Here is a 20,586-nt window from a genome sequence, read left to right on the forward strand (position 1 = left end):
TTTGTTTAAAAGAATATCACTCAATACAACTTAAAATCTCCTGAGGTAGAGGGCTGACAAACCACAATACAAGGGTGCATTGCTCCGTGTTGTGTGACACAGCGCAGCGCTGCTCTTACAGACAGAGAGTAGACTTTTAGGAATCTGCGTGCGCAGCAGTCAGTGTGTGCAGGAGAGAAAAAAGCTAAAGTATCGATCTTTTTACACGAGGATCGTTCAATATCAGTACCAGCATTGGTATCGATATTATCGATATTTGGATCGATCCGCCCACCTCTACTACAGACATCTTCATGAAAACTGATGTTTTGCTGTCAGACCAGAACATCAGTAAAATGAGTAATACAGAGCTGTGTTTTGGTTTTGGTTATCTGTTACATATTGAATAATTAATGGTTCTTCATATGTCTATGAATTGTCTCTTTTTTGTGTCTATAGTTTTTTTTTTGTCTATGAATGGTCCATAAACCGATTAGTTTTTGGCTGTGAGACTGTGTGGGAGCACTGAGAACTGGAGTTGCATCAGTATGGGTAAAACATCTGTACTGGATGCACCGGGGCAACCCAGCAACCAAAGTCTTGATGAAAAAATGGGGGTAGGGGGTTGGGTCTGTTATGAATTTTTATATGTTAACGTTCCAGATGATGAAACTTGTGTGTTGTATTTGCTCTGTCTGGGAACATCCCCCAAATCCCTTTTACACTCAATGGGTACTGAATAGAAAAATTGACAAAGTAGTTAAACTGACGAATTTTGGGCGTATTCATTTTTGACGCCTGTTGTGCTTGTTTCTCTCGGGAACCTGGCAACATCGCTAGATCGACGCTGTCAAACCGGAAGCTGCGACCTCTTTCTTTTGCGCTAGTTTGACTCTCGCTCGACGCGATAGCAGCATTTCGCGGAATATTCCAGAGTAAGGTGCGTATTATATTTATCGTAGTTCTCCCCCCCCCCCTTTTCTTTTTACGTGTGTTCTATTGTGGCTTGGTTTTCGATACGTTTTTTTTCTTCCAACAGCGAAAATGTAGACAAGTAAGCAGTTTATGAACTAACTTAATTTTGTAGTCTTTCCAGCTGTGGCGTCAGCCTGTGCGCATTAGCAGTTAGCTCTGTTTAGCAACTGGGTTCCGACTATTTCTTGGAATTTACGCTTTTATTGGTCGATTTATGTGCGCATACTATTCATTTCATTACTATTACATACAGTTTATTGTATTTTAGGGAATCGCGATGGAAAATTGTGTGTGAAATAGCTTCATGTCGAAACATGTAAGCTATTTAGCAGAACTTGTCTTCTGATGTAGTTTTATTTTTTTTCTCCACTAAAGGTGCCCCTACCCAGAGGACATCGCAGATAACTTCCCGTGTCTATGAATCTGATATCTACGCCGTTTGGATGCTTGATGTCGTGTAATTGTGCGTCTTTGGCGGAAAAATACTAATAAATAAGAGACCCAGCTGCAGTCAATACAACATCAGCTTCAGCGAAACGCAACCGTTCACTGCGGCTGTTGGACGATCAGCGTTGTGTTTATGTCTTTGTTTTGCGAAAACGGTAAGTTGTGGCATGTGTGTGAAACATTTTATTTGGATGTGTGTGTGTTGTAGAAAACGAGGTGTTTTCTGTGCTCCTCTTGTCAAAATGGCGCCTCCCAGTCCAGTCACTCGTGTGCAGTGACGCACTATGCACCAACCAGGATGCTACGCTAACTAGCCTCCTCCGGAAACGCACTCGACCTCTGTCGTTTTGTCAAAAAACTCCTCAGCACCAGGCCTGGCCATGTCTCTGACGAGCCCCGTGTGGTTTTCAGGTGGGATGATGTGGTTGTTGTTGTTGAGCGGCTGCAGGATAATGGGTGCAGCAGCTGCTAGGCCTCTGTTTGGGAGTAGGCCCTGTGGGACTAAAGCCAGGGGGCTCTGAGCTAAAATAAAGGCCTGCCACAAAAAGCCTTTTGTGCATTTAGTTCTGCAACAGCACATTAACTGTTCAGTTTTGTCTTTGGACTTATTTTTTTTTTATGTTTTTCAGCCAGATCTGTAAATATTTGGACATGACACAATTACAATTGGTGTAATGTAAACATTCAGCATGAATTCAAGTGGTTTAACAGAAATATTGCATGTCCCATTTTAATACAGTCCCTCAGTTTTCATGGGATATCAATACAATATTAATGGTGGTGGTGGTAGTAGTAAGTGATTTTATTTATATTTATAATGTCACACCACCTCCCAAGCTGCTTTAAAAAAACTGATTTATATTCTGGAAAATATGGTAATTGGATAATCTAAATATAAACATGATTACCATAATAGAAACAGTTAATTTTGCTTTTATTTCAACAAGTGAAGGGATGAACATGTTGAAGTCACAGAATGCATCTTGAGTTTAATAATAATTAAAAAAAAACCACAAACTATATGGTAAGTCTGTTTTTCAGAGGCAGTCTACAAAAGTTGAGTGACCTTGAACGAAGCCACCAAGGTACCTGTGACAATTCCCAAATGAGTTACAGCCTTCTGTTGATATAATTGGGGAAACTGGGAATACTCCAACCTTTGCCTGTTGCGTTACACTAGTCATGGGTTCATGATGTAGTGGAGATAAGGATTTTCCTACACAACCGAACAAATTTAGGCTCAAGTTTCCATGTGTTTTTTGGCTAACTAGGTGGAATTTCTTCTTTTTGTGTGTGTGAGTTCTTAAGTCAATTCTCTCTTCCACCCAACCATGAAGTTGTTACTGGTGGTGCAACAAATAAGTTTCATCATACACACAACCTACAGCTCTGTCAATTGTATGGTTGTGGCTTCCTTCCAAGTCTTACACGGTTGCTCAGTTTTTGAAAACTGCCTGCTTAAATGTTTGCAATGCTTAAAGATTGAAGTAAATGATGCAATACAAGATTATTTGACTTAAAAAAAAAAAACTACTAGCACATTGTCTGTGGGGCTCCATGGGCTCTGGTTATTAAATAGGTAGCTGACACATTTTAAGTGTGATAATAAATTGTGCAAAGTTTCTATGAGTTGGAATGGTGTGCGAGTCCAGAATGTTCTTAGAACCTTAGACCTCAACAGTTTTTGAAGAACTCAACCCTTTTAATTCCTGTTAATGTAATTTTGTTAAATGTTAATTTGCTGTCTTAATGTGTTTATAAATTTAGGTTCTTACCATATACACAGTAATTATTATTGTAATTGTTTTTTACTTTTGTCATTTGATGTTTAAATTGAAATGTTTTCACTTTTTTGTGTCCATGTTTTTTTACATTTTAAGAATTATATTATGTGCTTACATTGAACTTATCAAATAAAATCATGCACACACTCCTGTTTTTAATATATAGAGGGTTTACCTCCCCCTGCTGGATTGGGGTGAGTCCAGAATGTAAATCTTAATGTCCATTGTTCAGTGTCATTAGCTAATATATGTAGCTTCTCAAAAAAATTAATCCTATCAACGTTCAGTTTTGGCGCTGTTCATCCTTGACCCAAAATAGATAAACATAACAAACAGTGAAGGTCAGCTCTCAGCAGTTTCCGTGAGCAAAATTGCATGCACAGCTTTTTTTTTTTTTTTTTTCGATCCATTGTAAGCAGGTGCTTTTAATTTGACAAATTGTGGGGGTGGAGGAAGACATTAAAAAGCACTGCACTTTTTACTTATGGTACCAATATGATACTTTAGTCACTCGTGGTAATGGCAACACGACACTTAACTAAAGTCACTAAACCAGTTGAACTACAAAAATGCTAACACTGTTGAACTAACATGAACCACAATAACATTTTAAACCTCAAAACCCAGAACCCAAATGATGCATTGCAACACAATGCCCATTGTTTTCTGGTTAGCTCAAATTTGCTCATTTTTCAAATATTTGTCCTATCAACTTCCCGTTTTTGCAGCCTTCATCCTTGACCCAAAATGCATACGCATACCAAACTGTTCTCCCTAATTTCACCATGATCAAAGACAGGAGCCATTTTATGTACAGTAGCTTAAAAAGAAATTCTATCATCTTGTAACTCACCAAATTAAAAACGGTGCATAATGAGGATAAACTGACTAGTTCATGATGGCTAATTTACCATAAGAAAACACAGTGCATGTGTGATATGCTTCAAACTTGCGCCATGTACACAACAGGAAAATTTTTGTCTTGAACTCGTTCTTACCCAGTGGAAGTCATTTGGTTTAGTTGAGGGGTGATGCCTTTGTAAATTGTATAGGTAGTAATGAAAGTCCTTTTGTGCAGTACACAAGCTGTGTATGGTTAGTCTGTTTGACACCTGTGGATTGACACTATTTGCTTACTGACACGTTTCCTTCTCCTCTTTCAGAGCTGTTGCGCAGCCGTTGGAACCTGTGTGGTGGAAATCTAGCCTTCAAGCAAGGAACTTGCAGCCGCAGCGGCACAGCGTTTTTCATGTCAGAGACCGAGCACGCTTGTAGTCGTTTATGTCATCCCTTCTTTTCCAGACAGAAGATCCCGAAAAATCCCCAACCACGATCCTTTTATCTTACTGATAGTGCTAACATCCAGCCAAAATGTCTGTCAACATCAATCGCAGTGTGTCAGACCAGTTCTATCGCTACAAGATGCCCCGTCTGATTGCCAAGGTAATGCCTTAAGATCTGTTCCACCAGCGGTGTCAACCTTAAACTTGTCTTAAAGTTTCTAGATTTACTGCAGCGTCAAATCATGCTGAAGTTTTGCTACTGCTCTGATGTAGTTGTTTAGCCTGACACAAAAGTATGGTTTCTGCATCATCTTTCTATGCAGGTTGAAGGCAAGGGGAATGGAATAAAGACAGTCATTGTCAACATGGTTGATGTTGCAAAGGCACTGAACAGGCCTCCAACATGTAAGTGGCATCATGTGTAGAATCGGTCATTCTTTGCTATCGCTCAACTATTTGATATTTCAGTCAATCAATTTTTTTTTTATATAGCGCCAAATCACAAACAGTTGCCCCAAGGCGCTTTATATTCTAAGGCAAGGCCATACAATAATTATGTAAAACCCCAACGGTCAAAACGACCCCCTGTGAGCAATCACTTGGCTACAGTGGGAAGGAAAAACTCCCTTTTAACAGGAAGAAACCTCCAGCAGAACCAGGCTCAGGGAGGGGCAGTCTTCTGCTGGGACTGGTTGGGGCTGAGGGAGAGAACCAGGAAAAAGACATGCTGTGGAGGGGAGCAGAGATCGATCACTAATGATTAAATGCAGAGTGGTGCATACAGAGCAAAAAGAGAAACAGTGCATCATGGGAACCCCCCAGCAGTCTACGTCTATAGCAGCATAACTAAGGGATGGTTCAGGGTCACCTGATCCAGCCCTAACTATAAGCTTTAGCAAAAAGGAAAGTTTTAAGCCTAATCTTAAAAGTATAGTGGGTGTTTGTCTCCCTGATCTGAATTGGGAGCTGATTCCACAGGAGAGGAGCCTGAAAGCTGAAGGCTCTGCCTCCCATTCTACTCTTACAAACCCTAGGAACTACAAGTAAGCCTGCAGTCTGAGAGCAAAGCGCTCTATTGGGGTGATATGGTACTACGAGGTCCCTAAGAAGTAAGAAGAATTATTTTTAATTCTATTCTAGAATTAACAGGAAGCCAATGAAGAGAGGCCAATATGGGTGAGATATGCTCTCTCCTTCTAGTCCCCGTTAGTACTCTAGCTGCAGCATTTTGAATTAACTGAAGGCTTTTTAGGGAACTTTTAGGACAACCTGATAATAATGAATTACAATAGTCCAGCCTAGAGGAAATAAATGCATGAATTAGTTTTTCAGCATCACTCTGAGACAAGACCTTTCTAATTTTAGAGATATTGCGTAAATGCAAAAAAGCAGTCTTACATATTTGTTTAATATGCGCTTTGAATGACACATCCTGATCAAAAATGACTCCAAGATTTCTCACAGTATTACTAGAGGTCAGGGTAATGCCATCCAGAGTAAGGATCTGGTTAGACACCATGTTTCTAAGATTTGTGGGGCCAAGTACAATAACTTCAGTTTTATCTGAGTTTAAAAGCAGGAACTTAGAGGTCATCCATGTCTTTATGTCTGTAAGACAATCCTGCAGTTTAGCTAATTTGTGTGTGTCCTCTGGCTTCATGGATAGATAAAGCTGGGTATCATCTGCGTAACAATGAAAATTTAAGCAATACCGTCCAATACTGCCTAAGGGAAGCATGTATAAAGTGAATAAAATTGGTCCTAGCACAGAACCTTGTGGAACTCCATAATTAACTTTAGTCTGTGAAGAAGATTCCCCATTTACATGAACAAATTGTAATCTATTAGACAAATATTATTCAAACCACTGCAGCGCAGTGCCTTTAATACCTATGGCATGCTCTAATCTCTGTAATAAAATTTTATGGTCAACAGTATCAAAAGCAGCACTGAGGTCTAACAGAACAAGCACAGAGATGAGTCCACTGTCTGAGGCCATAAGATCATTTGTAACCTTCACTAATGCTGTTTCTGTACTATGATGAATTCTAAAACCTGACTGAAACTCTTCAAATAGACCATTCCTCTGCAGATGATCAGTTAGCTGTTTTACAACTACCCTTTCAAGAATTTTTGAGAGAAAAGGAAGGTTGGAGATTGGCCTATAATTAGCTAAGATAGCTGGGTCAAGTGATGGCTTTTTAAGTAATGGTTTAATTACTGCCACCTTAAAAGCCTGTGGTACATAGCCAACTAACAAAGATAGATTGATCATATTTAAGATCGAAGCATTAAATAATGGTAGGGCTTCCTTGAGCAGCCTGGTAGGAATGGGGTCTAATAAACATGCTGATGGTTTGGATGAAGTAACTAATGAAAATAACTCAGACAGAACAATCGGAGAGAAAGAGTCTAACCAAATACCGGCATCACTGAAAGCAGCCAAAGATAACGATACGTCTTTGGGATGGTTATGAGTAATTTTTTCTCTAATAGTTAAAATTTTGTTAGCAAAGAAAGTCATGAAGTCATTACTAGTTAAAGTTAATGGAATACTCAGCTCAATAGAGCTCTGACTCTTTGTCAGCCTGGCTACAGTGCTGAAAAGAAACCTGGGGTTGTTCTTATTTTCTTCAATTAGTGATGAGTAGAAAGATGTCCTAGCTTTACGGAGGGCTTTTTTATAGAGCAACAGACTCTTTCCAGGCTAAGTGAAGATCTTCTAAATTAGTGAGACGCCATTTCCTCTCCAACTTACGGGTTATCTGCTTTAAGCTACGAGTTTGTGAGTTATACCACAGAGTCAGGCACTTCTGATTTAAAGCTCTCTTTTTCAGAGGAGCTACAGCATCCAAAGTTATCTTCAATGAGGATGTAAAACTATTGACGAGATACTCTATCTCACTTACAGAGTTTAGGTAGCTACTCTGCACTGTGTTGGTATATGGCATTAGAGAACATGAAGAAGGAATCATATCCTTAAACCTAGTTACAGCGCTTTCTGAAAGATTTCTAGTGTAATGAAACTTATTCCCCACTGCAGGGTAGTCCATCAGAGTAAATGTAAATGTTAAGAAATGATCAGACAGAAGGGAGTTTTCAGGGAATACTGTTAAGTCTTCTATTTCCATACCATAAGTCCGAACAAGATCTAAGATATGATTAAAGTGGTGGGTGGACTCATTTACATTTTGAGCAAAGCCAATAGAGTCTAATAATAGATTAAATGCAGTGTTGAGGCTGTCATTCTCAGCATCTGTGTGGATGTTAAAATCGCCCACTATAATTATCTTATCTGAGCTAAGCACTAAGTCAGACAAAAGGTCTGAAAATTCACAGAGAAACTCACAGTAACGACCAGGTGGACGATAGATAATAACAAATAAAACTGGTTTTTGGGACTTCCAATTTGGATGGACAAGACTAAGAGTCAAGCTTTCAAATGAATTAAAGCTCTGTCTGGGTTTTTGATTAATTAATACGTTGGAATGGAAGATTGCTGCTAATTCTCTGCCCCGGCCCGTGCTACGAGCATTCTGACAGTTAGTGTGACTCGGGGGTGTTGACTCATATAAACTAACATATTCATCCTGCTGTAACCAGGTTTCTGTAAGGCAGAATAAATCAATATGTTGATCAATTATTATATCATTTACCAACAGGGACTTAGAAGAGAGAGACCTAATGTTTAATAGACCACATTTAACTGTTTTAGTCTGTGGTGCAGTTGAAGGTGCTATATTATTTTTTCTTTTTGAATTTTTATGCTTAAATAGATTTTTGCTGGTTATTGGTGGTCTGGGAGCTGACACTGTCTCTACGGGGATGGGGTAATGAGGGGATGGCAGGGGGAGAGAAGCTGCAGAGAGGTGTGTAAGACTACAACTCTGCTTCCTGGTCCCAACCCTGGATAGTCACGGTTTGCAGGATTTAAGAAAATTGGCCAGATTTCTAGAAATGAGAGCTGCTCCATCCAAAGTGGGATGGATGTCGTCTCTCCTAACAAGACCAGGTTTTCCCCAGAAGCTTTGCCAATTATCTATGAAGCCCACCTCATTTTTTGGACACCACTCAGACAGCCAGCAATTCAAGGAGAACATGCGGCTAAACATGTCACGCCCGGTCCGATTGGGGAGGGGCCCAGAGAAAACTACAGAGTCCGACATTGTTTTTGCAAAGTTACACACCGATTTAATTTTAATTTTAGTGACCTCCGATTGGCGTAACCGGGTGTCATTACTGCCGACGTGAATTACAATCTTACCAAATTTACGCTTAGCCTTAGCCAGCAGTTTCAAATTTCCTTCAATGTCGCGTGCTCTGGCCCCCGGAAGACAATTGACTATGGTTGCTGGTGTCGCTAACTTCACATTTCTCAAAACAGAGTCGCCAATAACCAGAGTTTGATCCTCGGCGGGTGTGTCGTCGAGTGGGGAAAAACGGTTAGAAATGTGAACGGGTTGGCGGTGTACACGGGGCTTCTGTTTAGAACTACGCTTCCTCCTCACAGTCACCCAGTCGGCCTGCTTTCCCGGCTGCTCGGGATCTGCCAGAGGGGAACTAACGGCGGCTAAGCTACCTTGGTCCGCACCGACTACAGGGGCCTAGCTAGCTGTAGAATTTTCCACGGTGCGGAGCCGAGTCTCCAGTTCGCCCAGCCTGGCCTCCAAAGCTACGAATAAGATACACTTATTACAAGTACCATTACTGCTAAAGGAGGCTGAGGAATAACTAAACATTTCACACCCAGAGCAGAAAAGTGCGGGAGAGACAGGAGAAGCCGCCATGCTAAATCGGCTAAGAGCTAGTAGCTGCGCTAAGCTAGCAGATTCCTAAAAACATGCAAAGTGAATGTGTAAATAATTTAGAGGTGATTCAGCAGAAGGAGTGCTTTAGTTAAGGCACGTGGAGATTACACTGTGAAACAAATCGTAATGTAGATAACTAGATCAATCTAACTGCGCAGATTAAACAGCTAACAGATACAGAAAAACACCGCTGTGCTCCGGAACAGGAAGTGATACAATACCGCAGTGAGATCCAACCACCAGTAGAGGCAAGCAAGAGCAAAATGAAATGACCTGTGCAAAAGGAATTTTTTTTCTCTCCCTTTCTCTTTTTGGTGGGGGGTTCCATAGATCCCAGAGGAATGTGTTTTTTTTTTTAATTTAAAGTTGTAGTGCCACTGGGCTTTTTTTGTTTTATTTTAAGATTTAAGACAAAAAAAATTTCTTTGGAACCACTATATTGTTCCTAAAGCATTTAGATAAGGGATTTGTAATATATTGCCAATATTATCAAAATTCATGCTGTCTCAAAGCAGTTTAGAATTTCAACCCATGAGGGGGAGAAATTCAAGGGATCAGATGCTATGACCAACATTTGACAGATTTGGAAGTGATTTACAAGAAATGTTATGGATGTTAATGTAAGATAGGTCATGGCTAATCTCATAACATCACACAGGCTTCCTCCTGTAGTTGGCCTGCATGACAGTGATGAAAGAAAAGACAATATTCACTATGGAATTTCCTCCCAGATAAATATGTCCTCGTCATTAAAAAGAGCTGTAATTTTGTAATGTTACAAAATAAACCTACGTTATAATGCTTGGTTTTTGGTAGAAGCTAAATTTTCTTAATTTTGGGAGACATGAAAGGCCCTGTAGCTTTAAGAATAGTTTTTGTGAAAGTTAAGCAGAGGGTGTCAGTTCAACTGACTTTTACATTTAAGTTCTTGTGCTGTTTTACCACAAAACAACACTCAAGAGGTCAAAGTGGACTCACTAATTGAGCAACTGCTTCAAGCAATATTTCTCCTTTATGATAATGGGCAAATAAAGGCTGGAGTATTTGAGCGATTCATCATCCCAGACTTCCCCTTTCAGTCTTACAGAAGTCCTTCTGTCACAGATCACTCTGGCCACTCTTCTCCACCCTGGCTGTACTCGTCTTCAGCTCTCCACCACAGTCTCTTTTGCTTTGAACAGATGACCCCAGTTATTTGCACTGGTTCACCTGCACCACTTGTCTATGCACAGGAATGACACCTTGCTTCTGTTGACTTCTGTTATCCTTCTCTCGTGAGCTTATTCCCAAATTCACCTTGACCTGCTCTATACTCTGACTACACATCGCAATGTCTTCTGAAGACATCAACAGTCCATGGGGACTAGTTGATCTCGTATGTCGTAGTAGCAGACAGAGGACCCCGAGCTGATCCTTAATGCAGTCCAACCTCCGCCTTGAACTACCATCACATGACAGTGCTCATGTTTACAGTTATACTTGTCTGTCATCCTGCACACTCACATGCATGTTTACCACCTCAGACTTCCTCATACAGTGTCACGTCTCAACACCCAGTCATAAGCTTTCTCAAAATCCACACACAATACAACTTCTCCTGTTCCCCATACTTTTCCATAAGTGCAGTCTGAGTTCCGCCTGTAGTACTTTGCATAAATCCATGTGGCTGCTCACAGATGTTAATCTCTTTTCTGAGCCTAGCTTCCACTGCTGTTTTCATAACTTCATGTTGTGGCCGATCAACTTTTTTCCACCGTAGAAACTGGAGCTCTGCGTATCAACCTTATTCTGAAAAATGGTATTGGTACCAGGCGTTTTAATTGGACACTTTGCATGTTGAATCAATTTTGAGGCGCCACTTTGAATCGTATGCTCCCCACCCCAAACAGCTGGTGGCAGCAATGCTTAAATGTTGGCTGCCAACTGCCAATAAACTCCACAGAAGTAGTCGCCAGGATATCACACAGTGATTTGTGGCCAATTGAAAGCATGAGAGATTTACTTCAGAACGTTTTGAGGTTAAATGGCATGAAAACAGTCAAACAGATGCGGGGATTAAAGTTCTCAGTCGCTATGACTGATTCCCATCAGTCGGGTTCCCAAAAGGCAGTCCTGACGCAGAATCAAGGCTGGATACATGTAAAACTTGCCACGTTCAAAAATCAATTTTTAGAATGTCTGTTTTGTTTTTTCTCCTAGCAGTGAGTTGTGTCCTGTCTGCGGCATGAGGGGGGGGGGGGGGGGGGGGGGGGGGTTACAGAGTTGCAGTTTTACAAGCATATTTTTAAGCTTCTTTTCAAAGTCTGCTCTGAGGGTCATCACTGTGGTTAAACTAAAAACACAGCTGGAGACCTGCGATGCATAAGAACAAACATGTAACCCCCCCCCCCCCCCCCAAAAAAAGCCTAAAATCTCATTCAGAGAATGACATTATGTGAATGCGCTGATTAAAACCTTGCATCTCAATCAGGTCGTACTTTCCACATAAATACACAAATTGTTCCTGCTGAGAGACTGCACACCAGGGGCGCATCCAGGTGGAAAGAGGGCGTTATGGAGTATTGCCACCAGTAACGCCCCTTGATTAAAGGTCCACTTTTGAAGACATTTTTCATACTACTTATAATTATTATCCCACAAGCAAATGCCGGAAAAGCAATTGAAGATGAGTTAAGCTTTGGTCCCACCGACTAATAAAGCGATGAATAATGAGCCATTTATGGATTTGTCTGAAATTTCAGTAATTATTCGAATAATGAGCCACGTATTTGACCATAGCGCAAACAGTTAAAAACCGCTGCAAGCGATTGCGTCAAAGCGCAGCTCATCTGATCGATTTGAGGTCTGTCCGAAAAGTAATGGACCTTCTTATTTTTTTCAAAAACTATATGAATTTGTATCACGTGTGATTGCATCAGCCAAGCTTGAACCTTGGTGCGCATGCGTGAGTTTTTTCACGGCTGTCAGTTGCGTCATTCGCCTGTGGGCAGGCTTTGAGTGAGCACTGGTCCACCCCCCTAGTCGGATTTTCATTGTCAGTGAAATGGCTGAGCGACTGCCGTTTTGCTCCATGAAAATTTTTTCTGAAACTGTGTGAGACAGCCAGGTGGAAACCATTCAGGAAATTCAGATGGCTTTCGGTGAAGATTCTATTGGCGTCACACAGATTAAGGAGGATTACAACCGGATTAAAGACGGCCCACAGCGGCGGAGGGCACGGTGCGCTTCGAGCGGCCATCGACAGGCTGAAACAACCAGATCATTTCCACAGTGAAGACTGTGTTGATCCGGGACGTCGTGTGACTACCAGAGAAATCGCAGAAAATGTGGACATCAGCACTTTTGTGGCACATTCCACTGTTAAAGGAGATTTTGTAATGAAAGACATGCAAAGGAATTCACGCATCGGGACGGAGCTGCTCGTGGCACACAACAAAAAACACCTCCGTGTTGGAAGTCTCACAGGACATGTTGTGGCATGCCCAGCTGTTACACAATTTCCCTGATACTCACTCGACTGAAAAGCCACCGAAAGCAGTCTGAATCTTCCAAATGGTTTCCAACACGGAGAATTCACTTATTTTAAAATTGACATGTGGCCTGCCTGAACCCTGTATATGAAATAAAGTTTGAAATTTTAAAGCCAAAAGCTGGTGTTGGTTTTGCTTCCCTAATTTGTCATATGACAAAACTGTGGGAAGTGGATATCTGCTGACTTTATGAAATTATGTAAACTACAGCTTTGCAGCCTTTGTTTTCCAAAAGGAAAACATTTCAGGGACCTGCAAAACAAAGTGTAAGGAATGAGAGAAATAACAGTTTGTGAGCAAAATTGCTATGCTGTACTGATAGCAGGCAGATCAATGCAGTGAGTCAGGCAATGTATTAAATAATTTAGGTAACTTATTGTGTGCACCCCCCCAAAAAATTGATCCTTGTTTTTGAATGTTTTCAAGCTTACTGTAATTTGCCTCAGTGTTCTTATTATAAATTGCCAAGAGGATAAAAGTAATTTTGTCATTGTTCTCCACAGACCCAACCAAGTTTTTTGGTTGTGAACTCGGTGCTCAGACCCAGTTTGATACCAAAAATGACCGGTACATCGTCAATGGATCCCACGAGGCGAACAAGCTGCAGGACATGCTTGATGGGTTCATCAGAAAATTTGTGCTGTGTGCCGAGTGTGACAACCCTGAAACTGATCTGGTAAATACTTGATCTGTTAGAGTAATGGGGAAGGATGAGTTCCATCTTAATCAGGTTTACTGATGTTGTTTTACAAGTTTTGAAAGTGTTTTTTAAACATTGTTTAATTCCAGTACAGTGAGAAATAATTTTGTGGTCAGATCCTTACAGTTTTGCATTAGTTGTGAAACATTATCCATCAGTGAGGTTTCGTGTGACAGAATCTTATAAATTAATGGCTCCTGGGAGAAAAATGCATTACTTTTTGAAGTTTTATTTGAACTGAACACTGGTGGTAATCAGAGAAATAAGTTGCTCTGATTTATTACTAAAACAGATTTTTATTTATTTTCCTGCTCTTTGCTTTTTGTATCTGAGGTGTTTTTGTCCGTTTCACAGCATGTGAATCCCAAGAAACAAACCATCTGCACTTCCTGTAAGGCTTGTGGTTACTCCGGCATGCTAGACACCAGACACAAACTCTGCACGTTCATTCTCAAAAACCCACCAGGTGAGATTTTGTTTCTGCTACTAATTATAATTTGGCACTGACCCAAGTAGGATGCACGACTCCAGAAATCCACTTCAGGCCAGTAAGAAGGAGTAATATGATTGTTACTTTACCAACAGAGAACAATGACAGTGGATCTGCATCTGCAAAGAAGGAAAAAGAGAAGAAGAATCGCAAGAAGGACAAGGAGAATGGCGGAGGGCAGGCAGGAAACCATGACAATGTTGACGCTCCAGATGCTGTGGTGAGTTTCCTTCCTGTTCGATTTCCTGTTGTGCTTGTTCACCACAAAGGGACTGGGCATTAAATGTTTTGCATTTCCACAGGTTTTGACTTAAATTGATGTCACAAGATTCGGGTGTTGACGAGTCTTGGGACCTTAGAGGGACCAAAAAATACTGATGCAGTCCATTGTTTTTTGATTTAGATCATGTTGGAGATATTTTCACAAACCATTAAAAAAAAATTGACACTTAAGTTTGTGGTAGTTTTAGACACCCCACCCCACAAACCCCTTAAGCCTTGTGAGCCATCTGGAGAGTTGCATTGTCTTGACGTCTACACTGTGATTGTGTGTGGCTGTTTAGGATGGGAATGATGATGATGAGGACTGGGCGGAGGAGACGACAGAGGAGGCACAGAGGCGGCGAATGGAGGAGATCAGCGACCATGCCAAGAACCTTACACTCAGCGAGGATCTGGAGAAACCCCTGGAGGAGAGGGTCGACATGTTCTACAACTTTGTGAAGGTAATAGCTTGTAATTCCTAAATTATGACATGAACTTGTGGTGGTGGGTTTATTTGTGAATTCTTGTTTTGCCTAAAATTAATTCAGCCTTTGTTAAATTCATATTGTCTTCAGTTGAATGGTCCTCAGGACTTTACCTAATTTTTATTTTTGTTCATTCACAAAGCTGAAATCTTTCAGGTATTCAGCTGAAGAATCTTTTCAGTATTTTGTTTTATTGACTACAGTGGTGTTTGATGAAATTAGCCTATGGGCAAAAACATTTAAAATTTTAAGTAGTGGTACCAAACATGGAAGTAAATCCTTTGGCTTGGTGGTCACTTAACTTTTCATCCTCGATCGGCAGCAAAAGAAGGAGAGTGGAACCATCGACGGGGCTGATAAAGAGATCCTGGCTGAGGCAGAGCGTCTGGATGTGAAGGCCATGGGTCCTCTCATCCTCAGCGAGCTGCTGTTTGACGAGAACATCCGTGACCAGATCAAGAAGTACAAACGCCACTTCCTGCGAGTATGTTGGTGTCATATCACTGCTCACATAGTTATTCACTGTCCATGACCATGGTTATTTGACTTCTGTATTACCTCAAAACTCCAGTCAACCAGTGGATTAGGTGCTAAGGTTGTGCAAGACCTAGTTTGTTTCTTTGGGACACTTGTATGCAAAAGTTCACAAATTTACAATAACATGTTGTAGGAAAATGGTAGATTAAATTTTGGCCAGACTCCAAATCTGTCTAAATTTTACAAGAATTGTTTTGCTTTCATCTCCTTCTTGAACATTCTAGCCTCCTGACGTCAGTCTGGATTCTGTTTTAACAATTAGATCTTTTTGTCGGTTGACAGGCCTCACTTGGTCAGTTGATGCTCTCATCTTTCTTTCATTTATAAAAAAGCAAATGCCTCTGATACTTCTCAGTTCCTTACTGATGGTGGATGAATAATTGTTTCTCTGACCTGCCTGATTTTATTTTCTCATTAGTTCTGCCACAATAATAAAAAAGCCCAGAAGTATCTATTGGGGGGCTTTGAATGTGTGGTGAAGCTCCATCATGTCCACCTGCTCAACCGTGTCCCCATCATCCTCAAAGACCTGTATGATGCAGACCTGCTGGAGGAAGAAGTCATCTTTGCCTGGGCAGAGAAGGTCAGTGTGGAAATTAAGACATTTGTACTATCAAAATGTACCCAATGTTTGGGGGATCATCCTTGGACAAATTTTGTTCATGTAGTTGCTGTTACATCCAGCTGTTAATACTGAGTGCAAACTAATTGAAGCAACTTGTCTTTTCAGAGCTGCTGTTGTCATGACAGTAGCTCTTCTTTTCAGGTTATTTCAGTACAGCACAATAAAAGCATGTTTAAAAAAAAAAAAAAAATCTTTACTGGGCATACTTTACTGGCCTTGACTGGTGAACTGCATTGTCGCAGTTAAACTTTGAGTCATTGTACTTACTCTGCAGGTTTCTAAGAAGTATGTCACGAAGGAACTCGCCAAAGAGATTCACGCCAAGGCTGCGCCTTTTGTCAAATGGCTGAAAGAGGCAGAGGAAGAGAGCGAGGGCAGCGAGGAAGAAGAGGAGGAAGATGATGAAAATGTGAAGGTAACGGGTGTTTGTACACTGGCTGAGAGGAGCCACAAACACTTCCAGATTAAGGTATTGGCAAATGCAGGAAAAATTGCAAATACAAAAATGTACCTGCATCAATTCTACAAGTAGGGCCACCAAAACGTCTTACAAGGAAGAAAACGGGGTAGGGGTGGATGCTTGTAAACATAGATAACTCGAATATAGCTTTCAACACGTGCAACAGTTTGATTTGCTGTCATGTCTGCTGTAAATTCAGTCATTGCAAGAAAAAACTGACTTGTTGGAAATGGCCACAACGCACATACATGCCTGAGGACCTTCACGGTCCACCATGACAAGGGAAAATATTGCTACCTCAAAAGAAAAAACTTTCTCAGCTTTGTCGATCAGGTTTGTGCTGTCACACGTCCTCTGGACAAAAACATTTGTTGGCACTTGTGTTGTGGCTTTTTGCACCTTCTGTTTTTGAATGCATTTTCTGAATTTACTGCAGGCGCATTATCAAACCTGTTATTGAATTGAAGTTTTTGTCTTAATTTGGAAGTGTTGTGGCACCTCTGACATTGTGTAAAATGAGTTTGTTTGCAGAAAATGAACAATTTACAGGGAACAAAGTTTTCCGTCTATGGCGGATTTCAGCGCTCGCGGTGATGCCATCCTGACACAGAATCAAGGTTGAACACAAGACATAAAATGTATCGCATTCAAAAATTGATTTTTAGAGTAACATCTGTTTTGTTTTTTCTCCCGTCAGTGAGTCATGTCCTGTCTTTAGGAGGAGGGGGGGAGCAGTGTGTTTTGAGCGGAGATGTCTCACAGCACACAGAGCAGAGTTTTACAAACATATTTCTAAAGTTGTGCCGAGTGTCTTTACTGTAATTAAAATATAAAAAAATGACCCACAACACATTAAAAATGAACACTAACTTGTCCTCTCTACCCCATGCGCCTAAAATCACTTCCTGAGTATTGCATGATGTAAATGCGCTGATAAAACCTTCTTACCTCTCAGATCACGCTTTCCACAGAATAAATACACAAATTCTTGATTGATCTTGCTCAGACTGCAAACCAGGGTTGAATCCAGATGGAAAGAGGATGGTGTGCGGGGGGGGGGACAATGGCCCTAGATTTAAGGTCCACTTTTGAAGACAATGTTTTATACTGCTACTACTTAATAGTATTATTACAACAAAATGCCTGCTGGTAAGGGTACACTTTCACCAAAAAAGAACTATTTCCCTACCCGCCCGCTGTTAGTGCTCTGTCCAAAGCCACGCCCCCCACGAACTTGAACACGCATCTGACTGTGGAACTCAGCGGGGCAGAGGAGAGCCAACTAAAGGCCCCCTGACACGAGCATTCCTTACCATGCATGTCGTTGTGATGATCCCACCCGCTGTGTTCACAGCTGGGCGCCATTCTTTGTTCTACTGGCTACCACATGCTCTGCTCTGGACGCTGTGTATATAAAATTGGCCGTTGAAAATGGCTGTAATCACTTTCTGAATCAGAGGACCGCTTTAGCTGTTTGCGCACATGCGTGCGGCTAACAAGCTACAGAAACCATTTTGAGCGGTCTAAAAAGGTCATTTGTCATGTTTACATTGTCATGGCTTGGTTAAACAGTTGTGTTCTTTCCTTCTTGTGTGCAGCTGTTTAAAGGATGTTTATAACAGATTTAACTTGTTATAAGACGAGCTGCACTCTGATGTGATCCGCTGACGTCACCACTCGCTTCTGTTTACTTCTTTACTCCACTTGACGAGCTGCACATTGTGTTGGCGATTAGATCGTGTCACGTAGCGCACTTTAACAGCTGCACACAAGAAGGAAAGAACACACGGCTGTTTTACCAAGCCATGACATTGTAAACATGACAAATAATTACCTTTGTAGACGGCTCAAAATGCTTTCTGCAGCTTGTTAGGCGCCCGAAAGGCAGAAGCTGGAGTGTTCCGCCGTGATTCAGGAAGTCATTATGGCCGTTTAACGTCCAATCTGCAGAGAAAATGATTAATTCGACATGGCGCAATACGGTGGAAGTGGTAGTTTTGGCTGTATTCTCTGCCATACTGAAGTGAACTTCGGTGAAAAGAGACAAGTGTGCACGTGCGGAGGAGGGTGTTAGGCCTGGTGACATGACATGAAGGCATCTGATTTTTTTTTTTTTTTTTTTTTTTTTTTTTGGGAGCGGACCGCAGGGTTTATACTGGTCGGAGTTTTATCGATCCTACAGCTGCTACAGACATGATTCCCCCCCTTTTTTTTTCTGAATACATAATGTATTGACTACTGTTAGTATAGACGGACCATTTCACCCAATATAAGTGTTTCTGAACAGTTACCTATCCTAGCTTTAAGAACATATTAAACACTGGCATCAACCTCTGAATAGAGTGAAATGGGTATGAAGTGGCTGTTTTCTGTCTTCAGGTGGTGTACTCCTCTTCTGCTCGCGAGCTGAAAGTGGAGACTGTGAAACCAGAAACGCCTGACAAAGAGGACGACATCGATATTGATGCCATCTGAACAAGAGGATGGTTATGTTTTCTTGTGCTGTGGCTTTGACTCACAATGACTTACATGATCTTAAATGGCTAGCTGTTCCCTGTTTTACTACCTACCCCCCAGTCCTCATTCCCGCCCTCTGCTTTGTGGCATGACTTAACTTGGCGCTTTACTTGCAGCACAGTAATTGTAATTTTGAGATATAGTCAGAGGATTTTAATCACATGGGTCTTGGGGGGGTCATTTGATTGCACTTTTTTTTTTTTTTTGGTCCCTGTATTTTTCCAGTCAATAAATGAATGTTTTGCTATCACCACACTTTGTTTCATGGCTTATTGTTACTTTTACTTTTACAAGCTTTGCACAGACCCTTAAAGGCACTGACTTTATTAGTAAGAATTAGGACTTAATTGGCATTGATGCCTTAAATCAGTCTTTCAAGAAGGTCTTAAAATGCCAAGATATAGAAAGTAGGTTTTTATTTATGGATTCCCCCCCCCCCCCCATTTTCTCAGTTACATTGTTTGGTGCATGCTCACCGAGTATTCTGCAAGTCGCTCTTGTGGAACATCGTGGGGTGCAGCGCCTTTTAATGTGGACATGCAGGTAAATGCACAGACATGGTTGAATCTATGGAAAACACTGAGAAATGTCCATAACTTGCCCAAAGAAAGGTGGACAAAGTCCCATAAATCTGTCACAAATGTGACAATCGGAACAATGAGAACATTTTCCGCAATCAGCTGTAAAACTATACACTCGGTTTTTGTCATTCAATATTACAATAAAAACAGCTTATGTGAAACTATTTGTCTTGATTGAAATGTGTTTCACACATGATAGCTGTCTTTGGGAGGAAAGCTGGAAAAATGGCGGACTTTGTGTTTTCAGGCAGACTGCAGAATCAGAATAGTCTTTATTCAACAACTGTCTTCAAAGAATACAAGGACTTTGAATTTGGTTGAATTGTACTCTCCAAAAAGCATATAAAAATATACACTAAACTCATAGTAAAAAATGTGTGCAAAGGAGAAATGGATTGAAGCTGTACATATGAGGAATATGAATTGAGTTTTATGACAGGTTCGATGTTCATCAGTTTGATGGTCTGGAAAAAACTGTTCCTGTGTCTGTTATACAATATTGACCAGAGGGGACGGGTTGTCTACGGTGTAAGGAGTTTGCAGGGTATTGCCAGCTCACTTCCATCTTGTCTAATTTGGAAGTGTTGTGGCACCTCTGACATTGTGTAAAATGAGTTTGTTTGCAGAAAATGAACAATTTACAGGGAACAAAGTTTTCCGTCTATGGCGGATTTCAGCGCTCGCGGTGATGCCATCCTGACACAGAATCAAGGTTGAACACAAGACATAAAATGTATCGCATTCAAAAATTGATTTTTAGAGTAACATCTGTTTTGTTTTTTCTCCCGTCAGTGAGTCATGTCCTGTCTTTAGGAGGAGGGGGGGAGCAGTGTGTTTTGAGCGGAGATGTCTCACAGCACACAGAGCAGAGTTTTACAAACATATTTCTAAAGTTGTGCCGAGTGTCTTTACTGTAATTAAAATATAAAAAAATGACCCACAACACATTAAAAATGAACACTAACTTGTCCTCTCTACCCCATGCGCCTAAAATCACTTCCTGAGTATTGCATGATGTAAATGCGCTGATAAAACCTTCTTACCTCTCAGATCACGCTTTCCACAGAATAAATACACAAATTCTTGATTGATCTTGCTCAGACTGCAAACCAGGGTTGAAT

General features: G+C 41.0%; 1 protein-coding gene across 1 annotated transcript; it reads left to right on the plus strand.

The window, feature by feature from the left end:
* The first annotated feature begins 874 nt into the window (after window positions 1-874).
* eif5 (eukaryotic translation initiation factor 5) lies at window positions 875-19,135 on the plus strand. Its single transcript, XM_034194786.1, has 12 exons — window positions 875-919; window positions 1,330-1,556; window positions 4,349-4,628; window positions 4,792-4,873; window positions 13,310-13,482; window positions 13,861-13,972; window positions 14,092-14,216; window positions 14,560-14,721; window positions 15,068-15,229; window positions 15,701-15,865; window positions 16,182-16,322; window positions 18,747-19,135. The coding sequence occupies exons 3-12, from the start codon at window positions 4,557-4,559 to the stop codon at window positions 18,840-18,842; spliced, it is 1,290 nt and encodes a 429-aa protein (XP_034050677.1). The 5' UTR covers window positions 875-919; window positions 1,330-1,556; window positions 4,349-4,556; the 3' UTR covers window positions 18,843-19,135.
* Window positions 19,136-20,586: the final 1,451 nt, after the last annotated feature.

Source organism: Thalassophryne amazonica, chromosome 19 (genome assembly GCF_902500255.1).
Source record: "Thalassophryne amazonica chromosome 19, fThaAma1.1, whole genome shotgun sequence".
Lineage (NCBI taxonomy): Eukaryota > Metazoa > Chordata > Actinopteri > Batrachoidiformes > Batrachoididae > Thalassophryne > Thalassophryne amazonica.